This window comes from Cervus canadensis, chromosome 1 (genome assembly GCF_019320065.1).
Source record: "Cervus canadensis isolate Bull #8, Minnesota chromosome 1, ASM1932006v1, whole genome shotgun sequence".
Classification (NCBI taxonomy): Eukaryota; Metazoa; Chordata; class Mammalia; order Artiodactyla; family Cervidae; genus Cervus; species Cervus canadensis.
This window is the reverse complement of record NC_057386.1, coordinates 39,199,216-39,219,926: the sequence shown is the minus strand read 5'-3', so window position 1 is coordinate 39,219,926 and position 20,711 is coordinate 39,199,216. Positions and strand designations below refer to the sequence as shown.

Sequence of the window (20,711 nt, the reverse complement as noted above, 5' to 3'; positions counted from 1 at the left end):
TTACCAGTCTACTAGAGGAGCTGGTTGTGGTGAGTTTTGAGGAAAATGGGCATCCCCTTGCAAGACAGTTGCCCCGGATGAGATTATTATAAAATTTTCAATTAAGAGAAGGATAGTTTTTACAAATGTTCCTTCAATCACTAAATTGTGTCCAACTGTTTGCGACCCTTCAGACTACAACACACCAGGCTCCTCTGTCCTCCACTGTCTCCTGGAATTTGCTCAAATTCACATACATTGAGTCGGTGATACTAACCATCTCATCCTCTGCTGCCCCCTTCTCCTTCTGCCTTCAATCTTTCCCAGCATTGGGGTTATAAAATACAGGAAGACAAACTTCTTTCACTGACAAAAAAAGGCTCAAAGTGACTCATAAGTTTGAAATTATCAGTTTCCCTTGTCCAACTAAATGACCCCACACCAGACTTCAGTGTACTCCTTCCCAATCAGTGTCCCAATTTTCACCTAAATAGCTGACTGGGGTTTGAATTCAATTAATATTTTAATTCTGCAATCCATAATTATTGGTTAATTGACCCCTTTATCATTATATGATGACCTTTTTATCTCATTACAATTTTTAGCTTAAAGTCTATTTTTTCTGATATAAATATAGCCATCTCTGCTCTGTTTTGGTTTTCAGTTGGGTGGAATATCTTTTCCCATCCCTTCACTTTGAGCCTGTGTCTGTCCTTAAAGCTGGGTTTCCCAGGTGGTTCAGTGGTAAAGAATCTGCCTGGTGATGCAGGAGAAGCAAGAGAGGCGGGTTTGATCCCTGCAGGTTTGGTCCCTGGGTTTGGAATATCCCCTGGAGTAGGAAATGGCCACCCCCTAAAGTATTCTTGCCTAGGAAATCCCACGAACAGAAGAGACTGGTGGGCTGCAGTCCATGGGGTCGCAAAGAGTCAGACATGACTGAGCATGCACGCACATCCTTGAAGCTGATGTGAGTCTCTTGTAGGCAGCATATGTGTGGGTCTTGGATTTTTTTTAATCCATCCAGCCACTCTATGCATTTGATGGAGAATTTAATCCATTTTATTGATAGATGAGGACTTACTCATCTTATTAATTGACATCTAATTAAATGCCATCTTGGGACTTCCCTGGTGAATGGCTCAGACTCTGCACTCCTAAAGCAAGCGGCCCCAGTTTGATCCCTAGTCAGGGAACTAGATCCCACATGCCACAACTAAGAGTTCACATGCAGCGTCAAAGATGGAAGGTCCCAGGTGCCACAACTAAGACCTAGGGCAGCTTAAATATATATAATATATATTAATTATATAATTATATTAATTGTATAAATATATATTATATTAATTATAATATATTTATATATTTAATGCTAATATATATTAAATATTATACATTTGTATATATTATATATTTAATATATATAAATATAATATTTATATATGATATATATTTATATATAAAATATATGTATTTATACATATATGTGTGTGTATACACACACACACACACATATATATTTTTTTAAGGTGAAAAAGTTATCATCATTCTCTCTTCCCCCAGTGTTTCACACTGGCAGTCTTTGCTGGCAGGGTCAACTTTTTTAAAACACCAATTTCATCGCATCTTGTCCTATCCTTAAAAAGCACAAAATAAAATCCAAATTCCTTGATTTATTGTGAGTAACTCTTTACAGTTGAAAAATTACGTTTTTGGCCTCATCTTCTGCCACTTTCTGTTTTATAACTATGCTCTGCTATGAAAGCTTCAAATACTTTTCAAACTTTCATTCCCTAGCGTGTAACGTTCCTTCTGCCTCAGATACTATTTCCCCCCTCCTTTACATACACAAAAAGTCTTATTAGTCACTTAAAATCCAGCTTGGAAATCTATTTTTCTGTGAAAGCTTCTCTGACCTCCCTGGGTAAATTAATTGCCTCTGTGTTCCTTAACATTTTGTATATGTCTCTACTTTTGTCCTAACAGATGGTATTGCATCTGTTTATCCTGTTTTCTCTCACTAAACTAGGAACTCTTCAAAAGCAGATCTTATCCATCTTTTTAAAAAAATATGTATGTATTTATTTGGCTAGGCCTGGTCTTAGTTGTGACCCGTGGAATCTTTAGTTGTGGTGTCTGGAATCTAGTCCCCTGATCGGGGATTGATCCAGGCCCCCTGCATTGGGAGCACCAGAGTCTTAGCCACTGGACCACCAGGGAAGTCCCTTATCCATCTTTTTAAGCCCAATGTCTGCCTGCATATAGAAGGTCCCCAGTAAAAGTTTATTGAGTTGAATTTATCTGGGTGTATCTAAACAAAACCAATTTGAAAAGGAACGGGAAGAAGTTTTCTAGCAGGAGATGGACACCGTAAACAAAGCAGCCTGGGAGAATGCACTATTGGGACCTAGCGAAGAAATCAATTTTATCTTATTTATTATTTATGAATTGCTTCAAAAAGACTTTGAGGCAGCTATTTTTAAGTGTTCGACACTGTTGTCTCCAAAGGTAGTACATTGGGTTTATTCGAGCAGAACATATGTTGCTAAAAAGAAAGTGAATACTCCAGCACATTATACATGTGTGCTAAGTCACTTCAGTTCTGTCTGACTGTTTGCGACCCTGTGGATTGTAGCCCTCCAGGCTCTTCTGTCGATGGGATCCTCCAGGCAAGAATACTGGAGTGGGTTGCCATGCCCTCCTCCAGAGGATCTTTCCAACCCAGGGATCGAACCTGCATCTCTTATGTCTCCTGCATTGGCAGATGAGTTCTTTACCACTAGCACCACCTGAGTAGCCCCTGAAAGTGAAAGTGAAGTCGCTCAGTCGTGTCCGACTCTTTTCAACCCCGTGGACTGTAGTCTATCAGGTTCCTCTGTCCATGGGGTTTTCTAGGCAATAGTACTGGAGTGGGTTGCCATTTCCTTCTCCAGGGGATCTTCCCAACCCAAGGATCGAACCTGGATCTCCCTCATTGTAGACAGACACTTTACCATCTGAGTAGCCCCTAGCACATTATAAATAAGCCATTTCACATTAAAAAGTCTGTGGATTGTAACTTTCCTAGAGGAAGAAGTCATGTGTATGAAATTTACTTTTTATGTAGCACCTAGTGACACAAACTCTTAAATGATTTTTGGCACAACACTGATTTTGATCATCTGTGACTGAATCTGTAGTCATTTGCAATGAAGAAGGGGAGGTGGTAATTATCCATTTTTATTGCTTAGTATGAATAAATAAACCAGATAAATCATATTCCTCTCAGAACTCCCCCCTCCAAAAATACTTTTTAGCAAGGTTATTATTCTAATGTCTGTCTTTTTCACACAAATTAGGTAGCCAAAAGAGTTTCACTTCATTTCACTTTGTAATTTCAAGAATTAATGAGGATGATGATAATGTTCTAAAAATTCAATTGCATTACTGTTGCTGGTTTGTTTTTTTTTTAAACGCTAGTGGTGATGCCTACTGTGGTATTCTCCTGTTTCCCTTAGCACTGGCCTAGTACTAATCTAGCTTAGGTCAGTAACAACAGTAATAACAGTAACAGTTTGAGAAGTTTACCGGTTGAGAACTTATTACCATTCAATAGAATGGTGGGATGAGGTGGGGGTGGGGGCAGGTTTTGGTCTTTCAGAGCATTTTTGGTTGTTTGTTAATGTTTTCTTTCCCTCTTTTTGTTATTAATACTAGTCTGGTAATACTTTTCCTTACCATTTGGTGATACCTTTTTGTGGTCGAGATGAGTGAGTCAGCACCTCAAGAGGAACCTAAACGTGCTCAGGTATCTGGTCTGCATAGTTTCTAACCATTTAACCATGAGAGGATTTGAGATTCAACATTCTTGGGGAAATTGAGATGCAATGTCGTATACTATCATTGAATTATTTCTCTTTTTAATTGAAGCGTTCTGCATTAAGTTTTGACGAAAATGGGGTCAACTAATAGTTACATCACAGTGGCCTGCTTCCAGTTGCTTGGTATTCTTGGTATATAACAAGTCTGTTACTGTTTGAATTTTTTAATACAGCTACTCTATGTGATTTTATTTGGTATGATGTTTACTCATGAATTTTTTACATAAAAAATTTTTCTCTGCTAGAGTATAAAACATTAGTTTTATTTCCAGCCCCTATTGGATACCATTTACTAAAACTATGTCCATTTCAGGAAAATGGAAAAGAAGACAAAGAAAGGAACCAGGAAGGAAGTGAGGCAGAAGAGCCTATTCAGGTAGAGTTTTCATGAATAATCAGATGTTAATGCTGGAGAGTAACTGGAGAAATTAATTTTCCTAGGCAAAAAAAAAAAAAAAAGGTGTGGGTATTCAAAAAGATAAAATGGCAAATGGGAAAAAACAAACCCATGTTGATTATTAAGCTGACTCATCTGACTCAGTTTCAGGACACTTCCACAGAGAGGTAAATTATTTGTGAAGAGCTATTATGACTTTATAGAAATGGTATGGACCTAACAGAAGATGAAGATATTAAGAAGAGGTGGCAAGAATACACAGAAGAACTGTACAAAAAAGATCTTCACAATCCAGATAATCACAATGGTGTGTTCACTCACCTAGAGCCAGGCATCCTGGAAGTCTGTGGGCCTTAGGAAGTCAAGTGGGCCTTAGGAAGCATCACTACAAACAAAGCTAGTGGAGGTGATGGAAATCCAGTTGAGCTATTTCAAATCCTGAAAGATGATGCTGTGAAAGTCCTGCACTCAATATGCCAGCAAATTTGGAAAACTCAGCAGTGGCCACAGGACTGAAAAAGATCAGTTTTCATTCCAATCCCTAAGAAAGGCAATGCCAAAGAATGCTCAAACTACCGCACAATTACACTCATCTCACACGCTAGCAAAGTAATGTTCAAAATTCTCCAAGCCAGGCTTCAACAATACGTGAACCGTGAACTTCCAGATGTTCAAGCTGGTTTTAGAAAAGGCAGAGGAACCAGAGATCAAATTGCCAACATCCACTGGATCATTGATAAAACAAGAGAGTTCCAGAAAAACATCTATTTCTGTTTTATTGACTATGCAAAAGCCTTTGACCATGTGGATCACAATAAACTGGAAAATTCTGAAAGAGATGGGAGTACCAGACCACCTGACCTGCCTCTTGAGAAATCTGTATGCAAGTCAAGAAGCAACCGTTAGAACTGGACATGGAACAACAGACTGGTTCTAAATAGGAAAAGGAGTATGTCAAGGCTGTATATTGTCACTGTGCTTATTTAATTTATATGCAGAGTACATCATGAGAAATGCTGGGCTGGAGGAAGCACAAGCTGGAATCAAGATTGCCGAGAGAAATATCAATAACCTCAGATATGCAGATGACACCACCCTTATGGCAGAAAGTGAAGAAGAACTAAAGAGCCTCTTGATGAAAGTGAAAGAGGAGAGTGGAAAAGTTGGCTTAAAACTCAGCATTCAGAACACTAAGATCATGGCATCTGGTCCCATCACTTCATGGCAAATAGATGGGGAAACAGTGGAAACAGTGGCTGACTTTGTGTTTCTGGGCTCCAAAATCACTGCAGATGGTGACTGCAGCCATGAAATTAAAAGGCACTTGCTCCTTGGAAGAAAAGCTATGACCAACCTAGACAGCATACCAAAAATCAGAAACATTACTTTGCCAACAAAGGTCCATCTAGTCAAGGCTATGATTTTTCTAGTGGTCATGTGTGGATGTGAGAGTTGGACTATAAAGAAAGCTGAGCAGCGAAGAAGTGATGCTTTTGAACTGTGGTGTTGGAGAAGACTCTTGAGAGTCCCTTGGACTACCAGAAGATCCAACCAGTCCATCCTGAAAGAGATCAGTCCTGACTATTCATTGGAAGGACTGATGCTGAAGCTGAAACTCCAATACTTTGGCCACCTGATGCGAAGAACTGACTCATTTGAAAAGACCCTGATGCTGGGAAAGATTGAAGGCGGGAGGAGAAGGGGATGACAGAGGATGAGATGGCTGGATGCCATCACCGACTCAATGGAGATGAGTTTGGGTAAACTCTGGGAGTTGGTGGTGGACAGGGAAGCCTGGCGTGCTGCAGTCCATGAGGTCGCAAAGAGTCGGACATGACTGAGTGACTTAACTGAACTGATTATGACTTTATTGATAAAGTTGGCTTTCTAAAATCAGCACTGTTATCCTGCATATGACAATCACCAGTTATTAGGGGAACTTCACTATCATTCTGAAAATGTAATTTCCAAGTTAATCATTTAAGTAACTTTGTGTTTAATAAATAGAAGGCTTCTATGAGGAAAAATATTTTAGAGAAAAGGGGAGGCAAGTGAAAACAGTTATATGGATTCACCATTAAGTTGACTAATGTGAGTCTTAAAATATTCTGTTACCACCCTTTTAAAAGTATATCAGGGAGTTCCCTGGTGGTCCAGTGGTTAAGAATCTGCCTTGCACTGCAGGGGACATGGGTTTGATCCCTATTTGGAAATCTAAGATCCTACATGCCTTGGAGCAATCAAGCCCAAGCGCCATAACTAGAGCACCCACGTGCTGCAACTATTGAGCCCATGTGCCACAAATGCAGAGTCCATGTGCCCATAAAGAGAGATCGCACATGACCCAGTAATGATTCCACGTGCTTTGACCAAGACCAGCATAAATAAATATTCTAAATTAACTTTTAAAGAAGTGTATTAGGATGAGTACAAAAAGCTATTTTACCACCATTTATTCATAAAGCTAAAGTTTACTTTTCTTAATGAAGATGAAAATGTTTTTCTCTCCACCACAAACTTGGAAAGTGATTCTAATAGTCAAAGAAAACAGCAGCATTTTCAAAGGTTTAGAGATTCAATTTCACTCCACTGTGGTCTCAAATTATGTTTTTAGAAAGTATTGTATAATTCAAGGATTAATGTACATCTGGAATAATATTCTTAGCCTATTTCTTTGTTAGCCGTAGGAAGATATGATGACATGGTGAGCCAATGAATGTAGTAAATAGACTGTGATTATTGCTTTGCTTCTAATACACAGCATTAAATCCTAGGAAAATCAAGGAGGAATGTTTGGCAACTTTTACAAGGAATTTATCTGCATTCTTTCTTTGGGAGAGCTGATGCAACTTTGATGAAAAGGAATTTATTTTTTAACTGGTATTTCTTTTCTCCTTTCAGTATTCACAGAGTATGTCAGACAGTTCGGCAGTAGGCACCTGCAGTAATGTGACAGGAGCAGCAGCAAACAAAAAATCCCAAGGTAGAGAACTAGCTTTTCTCCTACACACCAGAATGTAAAACTATTACGAAGTTTTCATTGGGGATGGATTCTTTAAGACTTTGCCTTTCAAAAATATAATACCAGGAATGAATATACACACACATACTTTAGTTATTGTTCACTTGCTCAGTTGTGTCTGACTCTTTGCAACCCCATGGACTGCAGCACATCAGGCTTCCCTGTCCTTTACCATCTACCAGAGCTGGCTCAAACTCATGTCCATTGAGTCAGTGATGCCGTCCCACCATCTCATCCTGTCGTCCCCTTCTCCTCCTGCCTTCAATCTTTCCCAGCATCAGGGTCTTTTCTAGTGAGTCGGCTCTTCACTTCAGGTGGCCAAAAGTACTGGCGCTTCAGTTTCAGAGTCAGTCCTTCTAATGAATATTCAGGGTTGATTTCCTTTAGGATTGACTGGTTTGATCCCCTTGCAGTCCAAGGGACTCTTTTTTTTTTTTTTTATTAGTTGGAGGCTAATTACTTCACAACATTCCAGTGGGTTTTGTCATACATTGATATGAATCAGCCATAGATTTACACGTATTCCCCATCCCGATCCCACCTCCCACCTCCCTCTCCACCCGATTCCTCTGGGTCTTCCCAGTGCACCAGGCCCGAGCACTTGTCTCATGCATCCCACCTGGGCTGGTGATCTGTTTCACCATAGATAGTATAGATGCTGTTCTTTTGAAACATCCCACCCTCACCTTCTCCCACAGAGTTCAAAAGTCTGTTCTGTATTTCTGTGTCTCTTTTTCTGTTTTGCATATAGGGTTATCGTTACCATCTTTCTAAATTCCATATATATGTGTTAGTATGCTGTAATGTTCTTTATCTTTCTGGCTTACTTCACTCTGTATAATGGGCTCCAGTTTCATCCATCTCATTAGGACTGATTCAAATGAATTCTTTTTAATGGCTGAGTAATATTCCATGGTATATATGTACCACACCAAGGGACTCTTAAGAGTCTTCTCCAACCCACAATTCAAAAGCATCAATTCTTCAGCATTTTGCCTTCTTTATGGTCCAACTCTCACATCCATACATGACTACTGGAAAAATCGTAGCTTTGACTATATGGACCTTTGTCAGCAAAGGTCTCTGCTTTTTAATATGCTGTCTAGGTTGGTCATAGCTTTTCTTCCAAGGAGCAAGTGTCTTTTACATACATACATATATATGTGTATATATAATATTTTTTTTTTTAACTATAGCATGCGACGTGTGGAATCTTAGTTCCCTGACCAAGGATAAAACCCAAGCCCCCTGCAGTGGAAACACCGAGTCTTAACCACTGGATAACCAGGGAAGTTCAGCCAGGGTTATTTTAAATGCAATTTGGGAAATAGTCAATGCAGGAGACCTGGGTTCAATCCCTGGGTTGGGAAGATACCTTGGCAAAGGTAACAGCTACCCACTCCAGTATTCTGGCCTGGAGACTGTATGTCCATGGGGTTGCAAAAAGTCAGACAGGACTGAGTGACTTTCACTTTCACTTTGAAATATATTCCCTTCAGACCTACTGTATAGCACATGGAACTTACAGCGCATGGAACTCTACTCTATGTTATGTGGCAGCCTGGATGGGAAGGCAGTTTGTGGGCGAATGGATACATGTGTATGTTTGGCTGAGTCCCATTACTGCCTGCCTGAAACTATCACCAGGTTGTTAACTGGCTATACCCCAGTACAAAACAAAAAGTTTAAAGAAAAAATATATTCCCTTTACTTTCTATTGATACTTTTGAAGCAACTTTATTAAAGAGAAAATTTACCTAAGACTGGACTGACACATAGCAGACAACCCATAAATACAAAAATCTCGTGATTCGACCTGCCTGTCGTTTTTCTGTTTCTTCTTTTTACCTCTGTACTTGACAACACATTTGTTCTGTTTGACATTTAGCCCAATCCTTAATCCAAATTCTACATGATTATGCAGGTTGAAAATTTATATGATCAAAAGGCAACAACTAAATAGGCAAGATAGTCATCCCTTTTACTACTGTTCTTCTAATTTTAGATACTTAGTGAAATCCTATACTACATAAAATTTTCACAATATTTAAAATTTAACAATTTATATTTTTTCTTCTTTATTTTTATTTTTCTTTTTTGTTTATTTATTTATTTTGACAATTTATATTTTAATTGACGTTCTTTCAAATTTAGTTTACAGCTATCAAATGTTTAATATGTGCTAGGCTGAACTGTAACAATAATTATTAAAGCATTTTCTAAACTATAATTTGCTATATAGATGCTAGCTATAACTTATAGATGCTTACTCTTCTCCAAAGTATTTTTCTGTGTTTTAAACCAATTAAAAAATTTATTTACTATTTCTTCTTATTAGTTCATATTATAATACATACACATGAAGAATCAAACTACTCAGCATTTATTTTGCCTTCATTATAAACTTTCACAGTTCACTAACTTTTAAAGTTTCTTGGCAAGTCCTTCCCTCCCTGCCCCTACCACAGTTTCCTGATTTTGCGTCCTCCTCACTCCCGCCCTGCACCACCACTACCCCATAAATCCCTTTGCCTTTACCATACTCACATGGACCAGGTTTATAAATAAACTCTTTCATTTTGAACTTGCTAAACAGAATTGTGATCTAGGTAATTTCCTATAAATTTAATTAGGTGTTCATTTTAATCAGTTTATGGCCAAATCTGTACCTGCAAATTACCATTCTTTAATTTATTGCCTCTCTAGAAAACTTGTCAAGAGTTTATGGTCTTTCCTATTCTCATACTTTGAATTTGTTACTGCTTTATAATGTACGATAGAGGGAAATGTATTGTTTGAGTAAGTCTCTTCATCCCACTATATGATATACATTGAAAATATTGCAGTTGCTTGTTGCAATATCAAATGCAATGCAATGTATTTATTTATTCAGTGATCAGTCACTATTAATTTTAATATTCTAAATAAATCTCCCTCTGTAAATATGTATGTGTTTCTGTATGTGTATGTGTGTGTGTGTAATAAGTGGGAAGAGGAACTGTTTTTCCAATTTCACAAAAGAAGTGTCTTTATCTTTGTTATATGCTGTGCTATGCTTACTTGCTTCAGTCCTGTCCGACTCTTTGTGACCCCATGGACTGTAGCCCTCCAGGCTCCTCTGTCCATGGGATTCTCCAGGCAAGGATACTGGAGTGGGTTGCCATGCCCTCCTCCAGGGGATCTTCCCAACCCAGGGATTAAACCTGTGTCTCCTGTGGCTCTGCGATGCAAGCATATTCTTTACCACTGAGTCACCAGGGAAGCCCATCCTTGTTATATACTTGTCAAAATTAAAATGATATTATTTTGCCAGGAAGCTCCCAGAATACACTCAAATACTTATCTTTGCATAGAAAATATTGTGCCTAAATGTACCACGTGAATTCCTCATTTCTTTCCCTGGTTATTACATTTTTCAGACTATGAGCTTAATTTCAGACTATGAGCTTAACTTGTGTTTTGAGAAATTTTATTTCTTTTTTTATTGATTTGCTCAGCTTTATTCTTATTACACAGCCCTAAGTTTTAAAAAATTCTGCAGGAAAATACCTTTTCCTTTAGCTATTGAATTTTAATGCCAATAGTTTTAATAGTGCTTCTCTTCCTCCTCTCACAGTAGTTTTTCTATATTATGTACAAATGTTAAGAAATCCTGACATGGTCAAGCCAGCTGAGCTTCAGACAGGACCTGTGTTTTAAGAGAACATGGCACATATGTTGAGTAGCCCTGCTGGGTCAATTTTCACCAGTTTAATCAGCAGCCAATCCCTCTAATGTATGCCTTCTGTGAAGAAAGAGTCTGCTAGAGCTTATTATAATGTGAATTATAATTCATTCCTATTTGTGTCCTTAAATAGAGTTGTGCTGAGGCCATGCCCAGCAGTGGGCCAGGTACTGAGTGAAGAAAATGATGAAACTCATTTATAAAAATCACTGGACTTTTCAGAATATGAATAAGGAATTTTTTTTTGTTTCTACTTCTTTAATTGAAAACATTTGTGCCCGTAGTGCTTGAGTAGGACTTTGTATGTTAGAAGGTGGGTTGACACAGAGGTGAGGATGTGCATGTTGGGTAAGTATTTGAAAAGCTCTTAATTCCATAGAAGTTTAGAAAGTCCTGAAAAAGAATTTCAGTGCTTAGCATAGTGCCTGGCACTATGACATCAGTAATTACTTATTGAGTGAAGATGTAAATGAATCAATCTATCTGTAAAAGGTTTAGGAGTATATAAGCATAGGCTAAAAAACCCAGTATTTGCTTGAAACTGTATTCAATTAAACTCCTTAATTAATTTTCCATTGGGGCAGTTCTGTAATTTATGAATTCAGAGATCACCTAATCAAAGGACTGCTACTGATAGGCTTATTCAGAATCCTGATTTACTGACCCTGCTATTGGTGTGTCTCCTTTTATTTTCTTGGTTTTATGGTCTGAGAGAGAAGTGTTTGACCAGAGTTGTAACCAAACACACATCTACATCCATTCTGCATGTTGGTGGGGAGAGAGCAAGCACTAGGATTATTGCTTAGCAACCTGCAATACCAAGCACCCTAGAGGAGCACTAGCAGTCTGCAGCAAAGATAAGAGAATGCCCTAGTTCATTTGTAAGTTTACTAATGAGCCATGCAGATGGCTAGGTATTAAGTTGCTATATGTCTGTAGCACTCCCCTTAAAGCAGGAGGAAGAATATCTGCCCTGGGTTATACTGGAGAGGTTAAAAGGAAAGAGGCATTTTTTTAACTTAAGTTTTGTAAGATAGATTTCTATTGCTCAAATTGAAATTTTAATAATACATCCTTCTTTAAACTCTTCTTCTTGTAGTTTCTGTGATTCTAATGTATCCTGTTTTCCTCCCAACTCCCTAGTCACTCTCAGACTCCTGTGTAAATGTACTTTATCTGCCTATTCTTCTAAAATGTTGCATAAAATTCCTTTTATGGTCCTCTTCTCACTCTAGACACTCTGATTGAGTTCATCCAATAATAATAATAGTAATAATGACTATAAGTGCTTTAGGATATATATGTTAAATATATAATTTCATATATGTATATGTATAATTTTCTCATCATGATTATCCTACAAAGTATAATTATATTCCCATTTTATCAAAATAGAGTCTAAGTTTATTTTCTTATTCTATAAGGAACATGACTACTATATGTTAGAGCTGAAATTTGAACCCTGAGACCTCTTATTCCAATGCCTATGACTTTTTTAACACAGTGTTTATTCATTCATCAAATACTTGAGTGTTGTTTCTGACACTGTTCTAACCACTGCTAACTAAGAATTCAGTAGTAACCAACACGGACAACATATCTTCATTAATGAGTCTTAATTTCGAAAGGTGGGTTAAAAAAGGATTATTCTTGCTAAAAGATTCATGGGTTTAGCCAGTGTCATAAGGCAAATAAGGAATATAAAAATTATAAAAGTTATAAAGGAAAAGATAGAAATATCTTTTCTTTTTACCAGATGACATGATTGTGAACAAAGCAATCAATGTACGTTTAGCAAGGTTTCTGGATACAAAGTCAATATACAAAAACAATTATATTTCTATTATATATTAGCAGCAAACAGACAATGAAAATTTTAAGATCCAATTTTAATGTCTTCAGGTCAGTTCAGTTCAGTCACTCAGTCGTATCCGACTCTTTGCAACCCCATGAATCGTAGCATGCTAGGCCTCCCTGTCCATCACCAACTCCTGGAGTCCACCCAAACCCATGTCCATTGAGTCGGTTATGCCATCCAGCCATCTCATCCTGTCATCCCCTTCTCCTCCTGCCCTCAATATTTCCCAGCATCAGGGTCTTTTCCAATGAGTCAGCTCTCTGCATCAGGTGGCCAAAGTATTGGAGTTTCAGCTTCAACATCAGACCTTCCAGTGAACATCCAGGACTGATCTCTCTAGGATGGACCGGTTGGATCTCCTTGCAGTCCAGGGACCCTCAAGAGTCTTCTCCAACACCACAGTTCAAAAGCATCAATTTTTCGGTGCTCAGCTTTCTTCACAGTCCAACTCTCACATCCATGCATGACCACTGGAAAAACCATAGCCTTGACTAGACGGACCTTTGTTGGCAAAGTAATGTCTCTGCTTTTTAATATGCTGTCTAGGTTGGTCATAACTTTCCTTCCAAGGAGTGTCTTTTAATTTCGTGGCTGCAATCACCATCTGCAGTGATTTTGGAGCCCAGAAAAATAAAATCTGACACTGTTTCCACTGTCTCCCCATCTATTTGCCATGAAGTGATGGGACCAGATGCCATGATCTTAGTGTTCTGAATGTTGAGCTTTAAGCCAACTTTTTCACTCTCCTCTTTCACTTTCATCAAGAGGTTTTTTAGTTCTTCTTCACTTTCTGCCGTAAGGGTGGCATCATCTGCATATCTGAGGTTATTGATATTTCTCCCAGCAATCTTGATTCCAGCTTGTGCTTCCTCCAGCCCAGCATTTCTCATGATGTCCTCTGCATATAAGTTAAATAAGCAGGGTGACAATATACAGCCTTGATGTACTCCTTTTCCTATTTGGAACCAGTCTGTTGTTCCACGTCCAGTTCTAACGGTTGCTTCCTGACCTACATATAGGTTTCTCAAGAGGCAGATCAGGTGGCCTGGTATTCCCATCTCTTTCAGAATTTTCCACAGTTTATTGTGATCCACACAGTCAAAGGCTTTGGCATAGTCAATAAAACAGAAATAGATGTTTTTCTGGAACTCTCTTGCTTTTTCAAGATGATCCAGCGGATGTTGGCAATTTGATCTCTGGTTCCTCTGCCTTTTCTAAAACCAGCTTGACCATCTGGAAGTTCACGGTTCACATATTGTTGAAGCCTGGCTTAGAGAATTTTGAGCGTTACTTTACTAGCGTGTGAGATGAGTGCAATTGTGCGGTAGTTTGAGCATTCTTTGGCATAGCCTTTCTTTGGGATTGGAATGAAAACTGATCTTTTTCAGTCCTGTGGCCACTGCTGAGTTTTCCAAATTTGCTGGCATATTGAGTGCAGGACTTTCACAGCATCATCTTTCAGGCTTTGAAATAGCTCAACTGGAATTCCATCACCTCCACTAGCTTTGTTTGTAGTGATGTTTCCTAAGGCCCACTTGACTTCATATTCCAGGATGTCTGGCTCTAGGTGAGTGATCACACCATTGTGATTATCTGGATTGTGAAGATCTTTTTTGTACAGTTCTTCTGTGTATTTTTGCCACCTCTTTTTAATATCTTCAGCTTCTGTTAGGTCCATACCATTTCTATCCTTTATCCAAGTCTAACTAAAATTGAACAAAACCTCTACACTGAAACTATAAAGCATAATTAAAAGAATTTAAAGATGACCTAAATAAATGAAAATATATACCTTATTCATGAATTAGAAGGCTTAATATCATTAAGATAGTAGTGCTTTCTCAACTGACCTCTAGCTTCACTGTAATTCTAATAAAAATTTATGCAAGGTTCTGTATGTGTGTCTGTGTGCTTATAAAATAACAATTTGATTCTAAAATTTATGTAGAAGTGCAAAAGACCCAGAAAGCCAAGGAAATCTTGAACAACATAGCTAGAGGATTTATATTTCTAAATATCAAGATTTATAGTTCAGTAATAAAAATTAGGACAGTATGACATTGGCATAAAAATAGACAAGCCAATGGAACACAGTCCAGTTGAAAATCTTGTACTGAAAACAATAATGATGCCAAAATGGAAAATATGTATTTTTGAGTCCTACCTCACCCCACACATAAAAACAAATTCTGCATGTATTATAGATGTAAATGTGAATGATAAAGCAGTAATAATTTTAGAAGAACATAGGAGAATATTATCACAATTTGGGGGTAGATAAGATTTCTTAAACAAAACACAAAAGATGCTGACAGTATGATTAAATAAATGAGGAATGGACACATTAAAATTAAGAATTCTATTTTTGTTCATTAGAAAACACTTCTGTTCATTAGAAAACACCTTAAAGAGAGTGAAAAGCCAAGCAAGATATGAGAAAAGATACTCACAATACCTATGTTCATCAAAGGTTTTTAATTTAACTATAAAGAGAGCTCCTACAAATCAGTAAGACAGACAACCCAATGGAAAAATGGATGATAGCTTTGAACAAATACTTAATCAGAGAGGATATCCAAATGCCTGTAAAGAGAGGGAAATGTGTTCTAGTTCATTTGTCACCAGGAAAATACAAATTTAAATCATGAGATAAAACCATGTGTTCTGCAGAATAACTGAAATAAAAGACAATACCAAGTTGGCAAAGATATGGAATACAAGATTTTTCATAAATTGATGGTAGGGATGTAAATTGGTACAACTTCAGAAAACTGTTTGGCACTATTTCTAAGGTGAATATATATATACCCTATGATCAGTATTTATACTTCTAGGTACATACCAAGATAAATGAATGTATATGTCTACCAAAAGACATGTAGAAGAATGATCATGGCAGCTTTTTTGTAATAACCAAATCTGGAAAGTATTCAAATATCCTATCAGCAGTAGAATGAATAGAAAAAATTGTAGCATGTTTGTATAATGTAATACTATGAAGCTACTGCCAGGCAACATGGATAATAGTTAAGTTATTGAGCAAAAACAGGTACAATAGAGCACATGTTGTATGATTCAATCAATATGAAGTTCAAAAACAGGTATTATTAATCCATAATGTGAGAGTCAAGGGAATGTTAACAGAGAGAGGGAGGAACGGGAAAAGGCCTGGAAGGAGAGGGGGAGAGAGAGAGAGAGGGAGAGAGGAAGGAAGGAAGGAAGGGGGAAAGCAAGGAAGGGAAGGGAAGGGAAGGGAAGGAGGGAGGGAAGGAGGAAGGAAAGTTAGTGTTACCTTTGAAGGAACGTTGTGATTGAAAAGGTAGCATGAGAGGGATTCTGAAGTCTTGGTGAGGCTCTTTTATCTTTTTCTAAAATATGGTAAAATATATATAATGTTTATCACTTTAGCTATCTGTAAGTGTGCAATTCAGTGACATTAAATGTATTCAGAAAGTTGATTCACAAATCATCACCATCTCTACTCAAGACTCTTTCATCATCCCTAACAAAAACTCTATACCCATTAAACAGTATTTCCCCCTTCCCCTCTTCCCTCACCCCACTGTGACTTCTATTCTACCTTCTGTCTTTGAATTTAGCTACCTCATGTAAGTGGAACCATATAATATTTGTCCTTCTGTGTCTGGCATATTTCACTAAACATAATGTTTTCAAATTCCATCCATGTTGTTCAGTTCAGTTCAGTCGCTCAGTCATGTCTGATTCTTTGCGACCCCATGAACTGCAGCACTCCAGGCTTCCCTGTCCATCACCAACTCCCAGAGTCCACCCAAACCCATGTCCATTGAGTCGGTGATGCCATCCAACCATCTCATCCTCTGTCGCCCCTTTCTTTTCCTGCCCTCAACCATTCCCAGCATCACGGTCTTTTCTAATGAGTCAGCTCTTCGCATCAGTTACATATATCAAAATTTCATTTTTCTATGGATGAATTTCTGTTTTTTAAATAACCATCAATCCTCCATTCATTTATTTACTTGGCTCTTTTTATCTAACTTGACTTTATCTTGCAGCTTGCTAATTGACTGTTTTCTGATGTTCAAGCCAGTGTATTGAAGATTTACTGGCAACAACAATCCTCTTTCATTTTCAAATAATCTCTCTTGCTTTATTGGTTTGTTTATTTTTTTTAATAAGCTTTTATTTTTAGACTACTTGTTAAGTTTACCAAAACAAAAATTGTGAAGGTAATACAGAGAATTCCTCTCTACCCCATATCCAATGTTACCTATTATTAATATCTTATGTTAGCATGGTGCATTTGTCACTATCAAGGAGCCAGTATTGATACAGTATAACTAACTAAGATCCATACGTTATTGAGATTTCCTTAGTTTTACCTAGTGTTCTTTTACTGCTCCAGGAACCAAATTTTACTGCTATAGGATACCAAATTTAGTTGTCATGTCCCTTTAGACTTTTCTTTGCTCTAAAGGTTCATCAGATTTCCTTGTTTTTTATGACCTTGACAGTGTTAGAGAGTACTATCAGGTATTTTTGCAGAGTGGCCCTAATTGGGATTTGTCTGATTTTTTTAAAAATTCATAATGTGACTGAGATTATTGGTTTTTGGAGAAAGATTACAGAGAAAAATTGCTATTGCCATTTCGTCCTATCAAGCGTATCATATATGCCATCAGCACAGCTCATTTGTCACAATTAATGAGCCAATGTTGACTTTTCATTGTTGATATTAGCCTTGATCTTCTGACTGAGATAGTAGTTGTCATGTTTCTCCACTGTAAAGTTATTCTTTTTCCTCTGTCTTTTTATTTCCCCTATTTCTAACTGTACTCTTTGAGAGGTCACTATGCACAGCCCACACTTACGGAGAAGAGAATTATGCTCTAGTGCCTTGAAGGCAGAGTACATAGTTACTTGTAATACTTCTGCACAGGAGATTTTTCTATTTCCCCCATTTATTTATTAAAGTATTTGTTTATATCAGTATAGACATGGATATTTATTTTATACTGGGGTTATAATCCAATATTACTTTGTTGCTCAAATTGTTCCATTTTTGGCCTTTGAGAGAGCTTTCAGTTGGCTACTGATTCCCTACAGCATGTCCCAATCAATGCAGAGGTTGTTTTGAGCTCTTTACTTTCTGGCACTAGAAGATACCCCAGGCTCTTCTTGAATATTTCTTGCCCCAGTCCTAGAATCAGCCTTTTCTTCAATAAGTCATGATTTCTTTCTTTTCTTTCCTTTTTTCACTGTGCACCATGTGACATGTGGGATCTTAGTCCCCCATGAGGGATGAAACCTGTGCCCCCAGCAGTGGAACCTCAGAGTCCCATTTTTTAATTGGAGAATGATAACAGAAACAGAAGTCTGACCACTAGGTTTCTAAGTTCTCTTAATTTCCAAAAATGATAAAAACTATTTTTATTTCCTCTATATCTCTGTTCTGAGGATATCCATTTAATTACAATTCTTTTAGGACTCCTTATATTTGTTTTATTAATGGTGCTTCCTTGGGTAGTATTAACCATTGCATTTGTTTAGTCATGGAGATAGTTTTCTTTAAATATTTAGTGATTCTTATGTGTGTGCTTACATTTGCATTCGGGAATCCCTGTTTGCTTTTCTGTGGATGACGTTTCTGTTTTCTGTAGCCTGCTGCCTGAGACTTTGGAGGAGGGGTGAGATATGCAGACAGTGAAGTCTGCCGGAAATTCATTTTCTATGGGTATGGAGGCATTGTCCTGACTCTCTCGCCCAGACCCACTTGTCTCAGCTCAAGGATGAATGCCTCTGGTGCCTGATGATTAGCTTCAATGGGGATGAAGATACATAAAAAGATCAATCACTCCCCTGCTACCCATATATACATTCTTTAAGCTTAGGGTGCCTCATAGTTGCTCCCAAATTTCACACGGATTTTCTGGATCTTTTTGGTCTTATATTTCCCTTAATCCAGAACAACTATACAAAAAAGATCTTAATGACCCAGATAATCACAATGGTGTGATCACTCACCTAGAGCCAGACATCCTGGAATACGAAGTCAAGTGGGCCTTAGGAAGCATCACTATGAACAAAGCTGGTGGAGGTGATGGAATTCCAGTTGAGCTATTTCAAATCCTGAAAGATGATGCTGTGAAAGTGCTGCACTCAATATGCCAGCAAATTTGGAAAACTCAGCAGTGCCCACAGGACTGGAAAAGGTCAGTTTTCATTCCAATCCCAAAGAAAGGCTATGCCAAAGAATGCTCAAACTACCGCACAACTGCACTCATCTCACACGCTAATAAAGTAATGCTCAAAATTCTCCAAGCCAGGCTTCAGCAATACGTGAACTGTGAACTTCCAGATGTTCAAGCTGGATTTAGAAAAGGCAGAGGAATCAGAGATCAAATTACCAACATCTGTTGGATCATTGAAGAAGCAAGAGAGTGCCAGAAAAACATCTACTTCTGCTTCATTGACTACACTAAAGCCTTTGACAGTGTGGATCACAACAAACTGTGGAAAGTTGTTCAAGAGATGGAAATAGCAGACCACCTTACTTGCCTCCTGAGAAATCTGTATGCAGGTCAAGAAGCAACAGTAGAACCAGACATGGAACAACAGACTGCTTCCAAATCGGGAAAGGAGTATGTCAAGACTGTATATTGTCACCATGCTTATTTAACTTATATGCAGAGTACATCATGCGAAATGCCAGGCTGGATGAAGCACAAGCTGGAATCAAGATTGCTGGGAGAGATATCAGTAACCTCAGATACACAGATGACACCACCCTTATAGCAGAGAGTGAAGAGGAACTAAAAAGTCTCTTGATGAAAGTAAAAGAGGAGAATGAAAAAGTTGGCTTAAAACTCAACATTCAGAACACTAAGATCATGGCATCTGGTCCCATCACTTCATGGCAAATAGATGGGGAAACAATGGAAACAGCAACAGACTTTATTCTCTTGGGCTCCAAAATCACTGCAGATGGTGACTGCAGCTGTGGAATTTAAAGACTCTTGCTCGTCGGAGGAAAAGCTATAATAAACCTTTGCCAACAAAGGTCTGTCTAGTCAAAGCTATGGCTTTTCCAGTAGTCATGTATGTATGTGAGAGTTGGACCATAAAGAAAGCTGAGCACTAAAGAATTGATGCTTTTGAACTGTGGTGTTGGAGAAGACTCGTGAGAGTCTCTTGGACTACAAGGATATCAAACCAGTCAATCCTAAAGGAAATCAACCCTGAATATTCATTGGAAGGACTGATGCTGAAGCTGAAGCTCCAATACTTTGGCCACCTGATGTGAACAACTGACTCCTTGGAAAAGACCCTGATACTGGGAAAGATTGAAGGCAGGAGGAGAAGGGGGTGACAGAGGATGAGATGGTTGGATGGCATCACCAACTCAATGGACATGAGTTTGAGCAAACTCCAGTAGTTGGTGATGAACAGGGAAGCCTGCTGTGCTGCAGTCCATGGAATCGCAAAGAGTCTAACACGACTGAGCGACTGGACTGAACTGAATCCCATTTACCTTACATTTTTCAGAGACCTTCAAAATTTCTGACTACTGAAGGCCCTCTTTATTATTCTTAGCATTCTTATGTTCATATTAAAACACACACATAGGAACTTCTCTGGTGGTCCAGTGGTTAAGAATTCACCTTGCAGTTCAGGGGATGGGGGTTTGACCCCTGGTTGGGGAACTAAGATCCCACATGCCCCCGAGGGGCAACTAAGCCCACAGGCCACAACTAGAGAGTCCATATACTGCAAGGAAAGATCCCCCAGGCTGCAACTAAGACCCCACGCAGCCAAACAAATGAATATTTAAACCTCCCACCACCACACACACACCCTATCATTTCTATCATTTCTAGAGATTTTGGTAGGAAGGG

At 38.3% G+C, this 20,711-nt stretch overlaps 1 protein-coding gene across 1 annotated transcript in view; it reads left to right on the top strand.

Annotated features, from left to right (window-relative positions):
• The window catches only part of EFCAB5 (EF-hand calcium binding domain 5), a 94,769-nt gene that overhangs the window by 759 nt on the left and 73,299 nt on the right, over positions 1-20,711 (top strand). The window contains exons 2-4 of the mRNA XM_043479185.1: positions 3,673-3,763; positions 4,150-4,212; positions 7,135-7,216. Of these exons, the coding sequence (XP_043335120.1) occupies positions 3,722-3,763; positions 4,150-4,212; positions 7,135-7,216 (187 nt within the window). The 5' untranslated portion in view covers positions 3,673-3,721. The remainder of the gene's footprint in view (positions 1-3,672; positions 3,764-4,149; positions 4,213-7,134; positions 7,217-20,711) is intronic.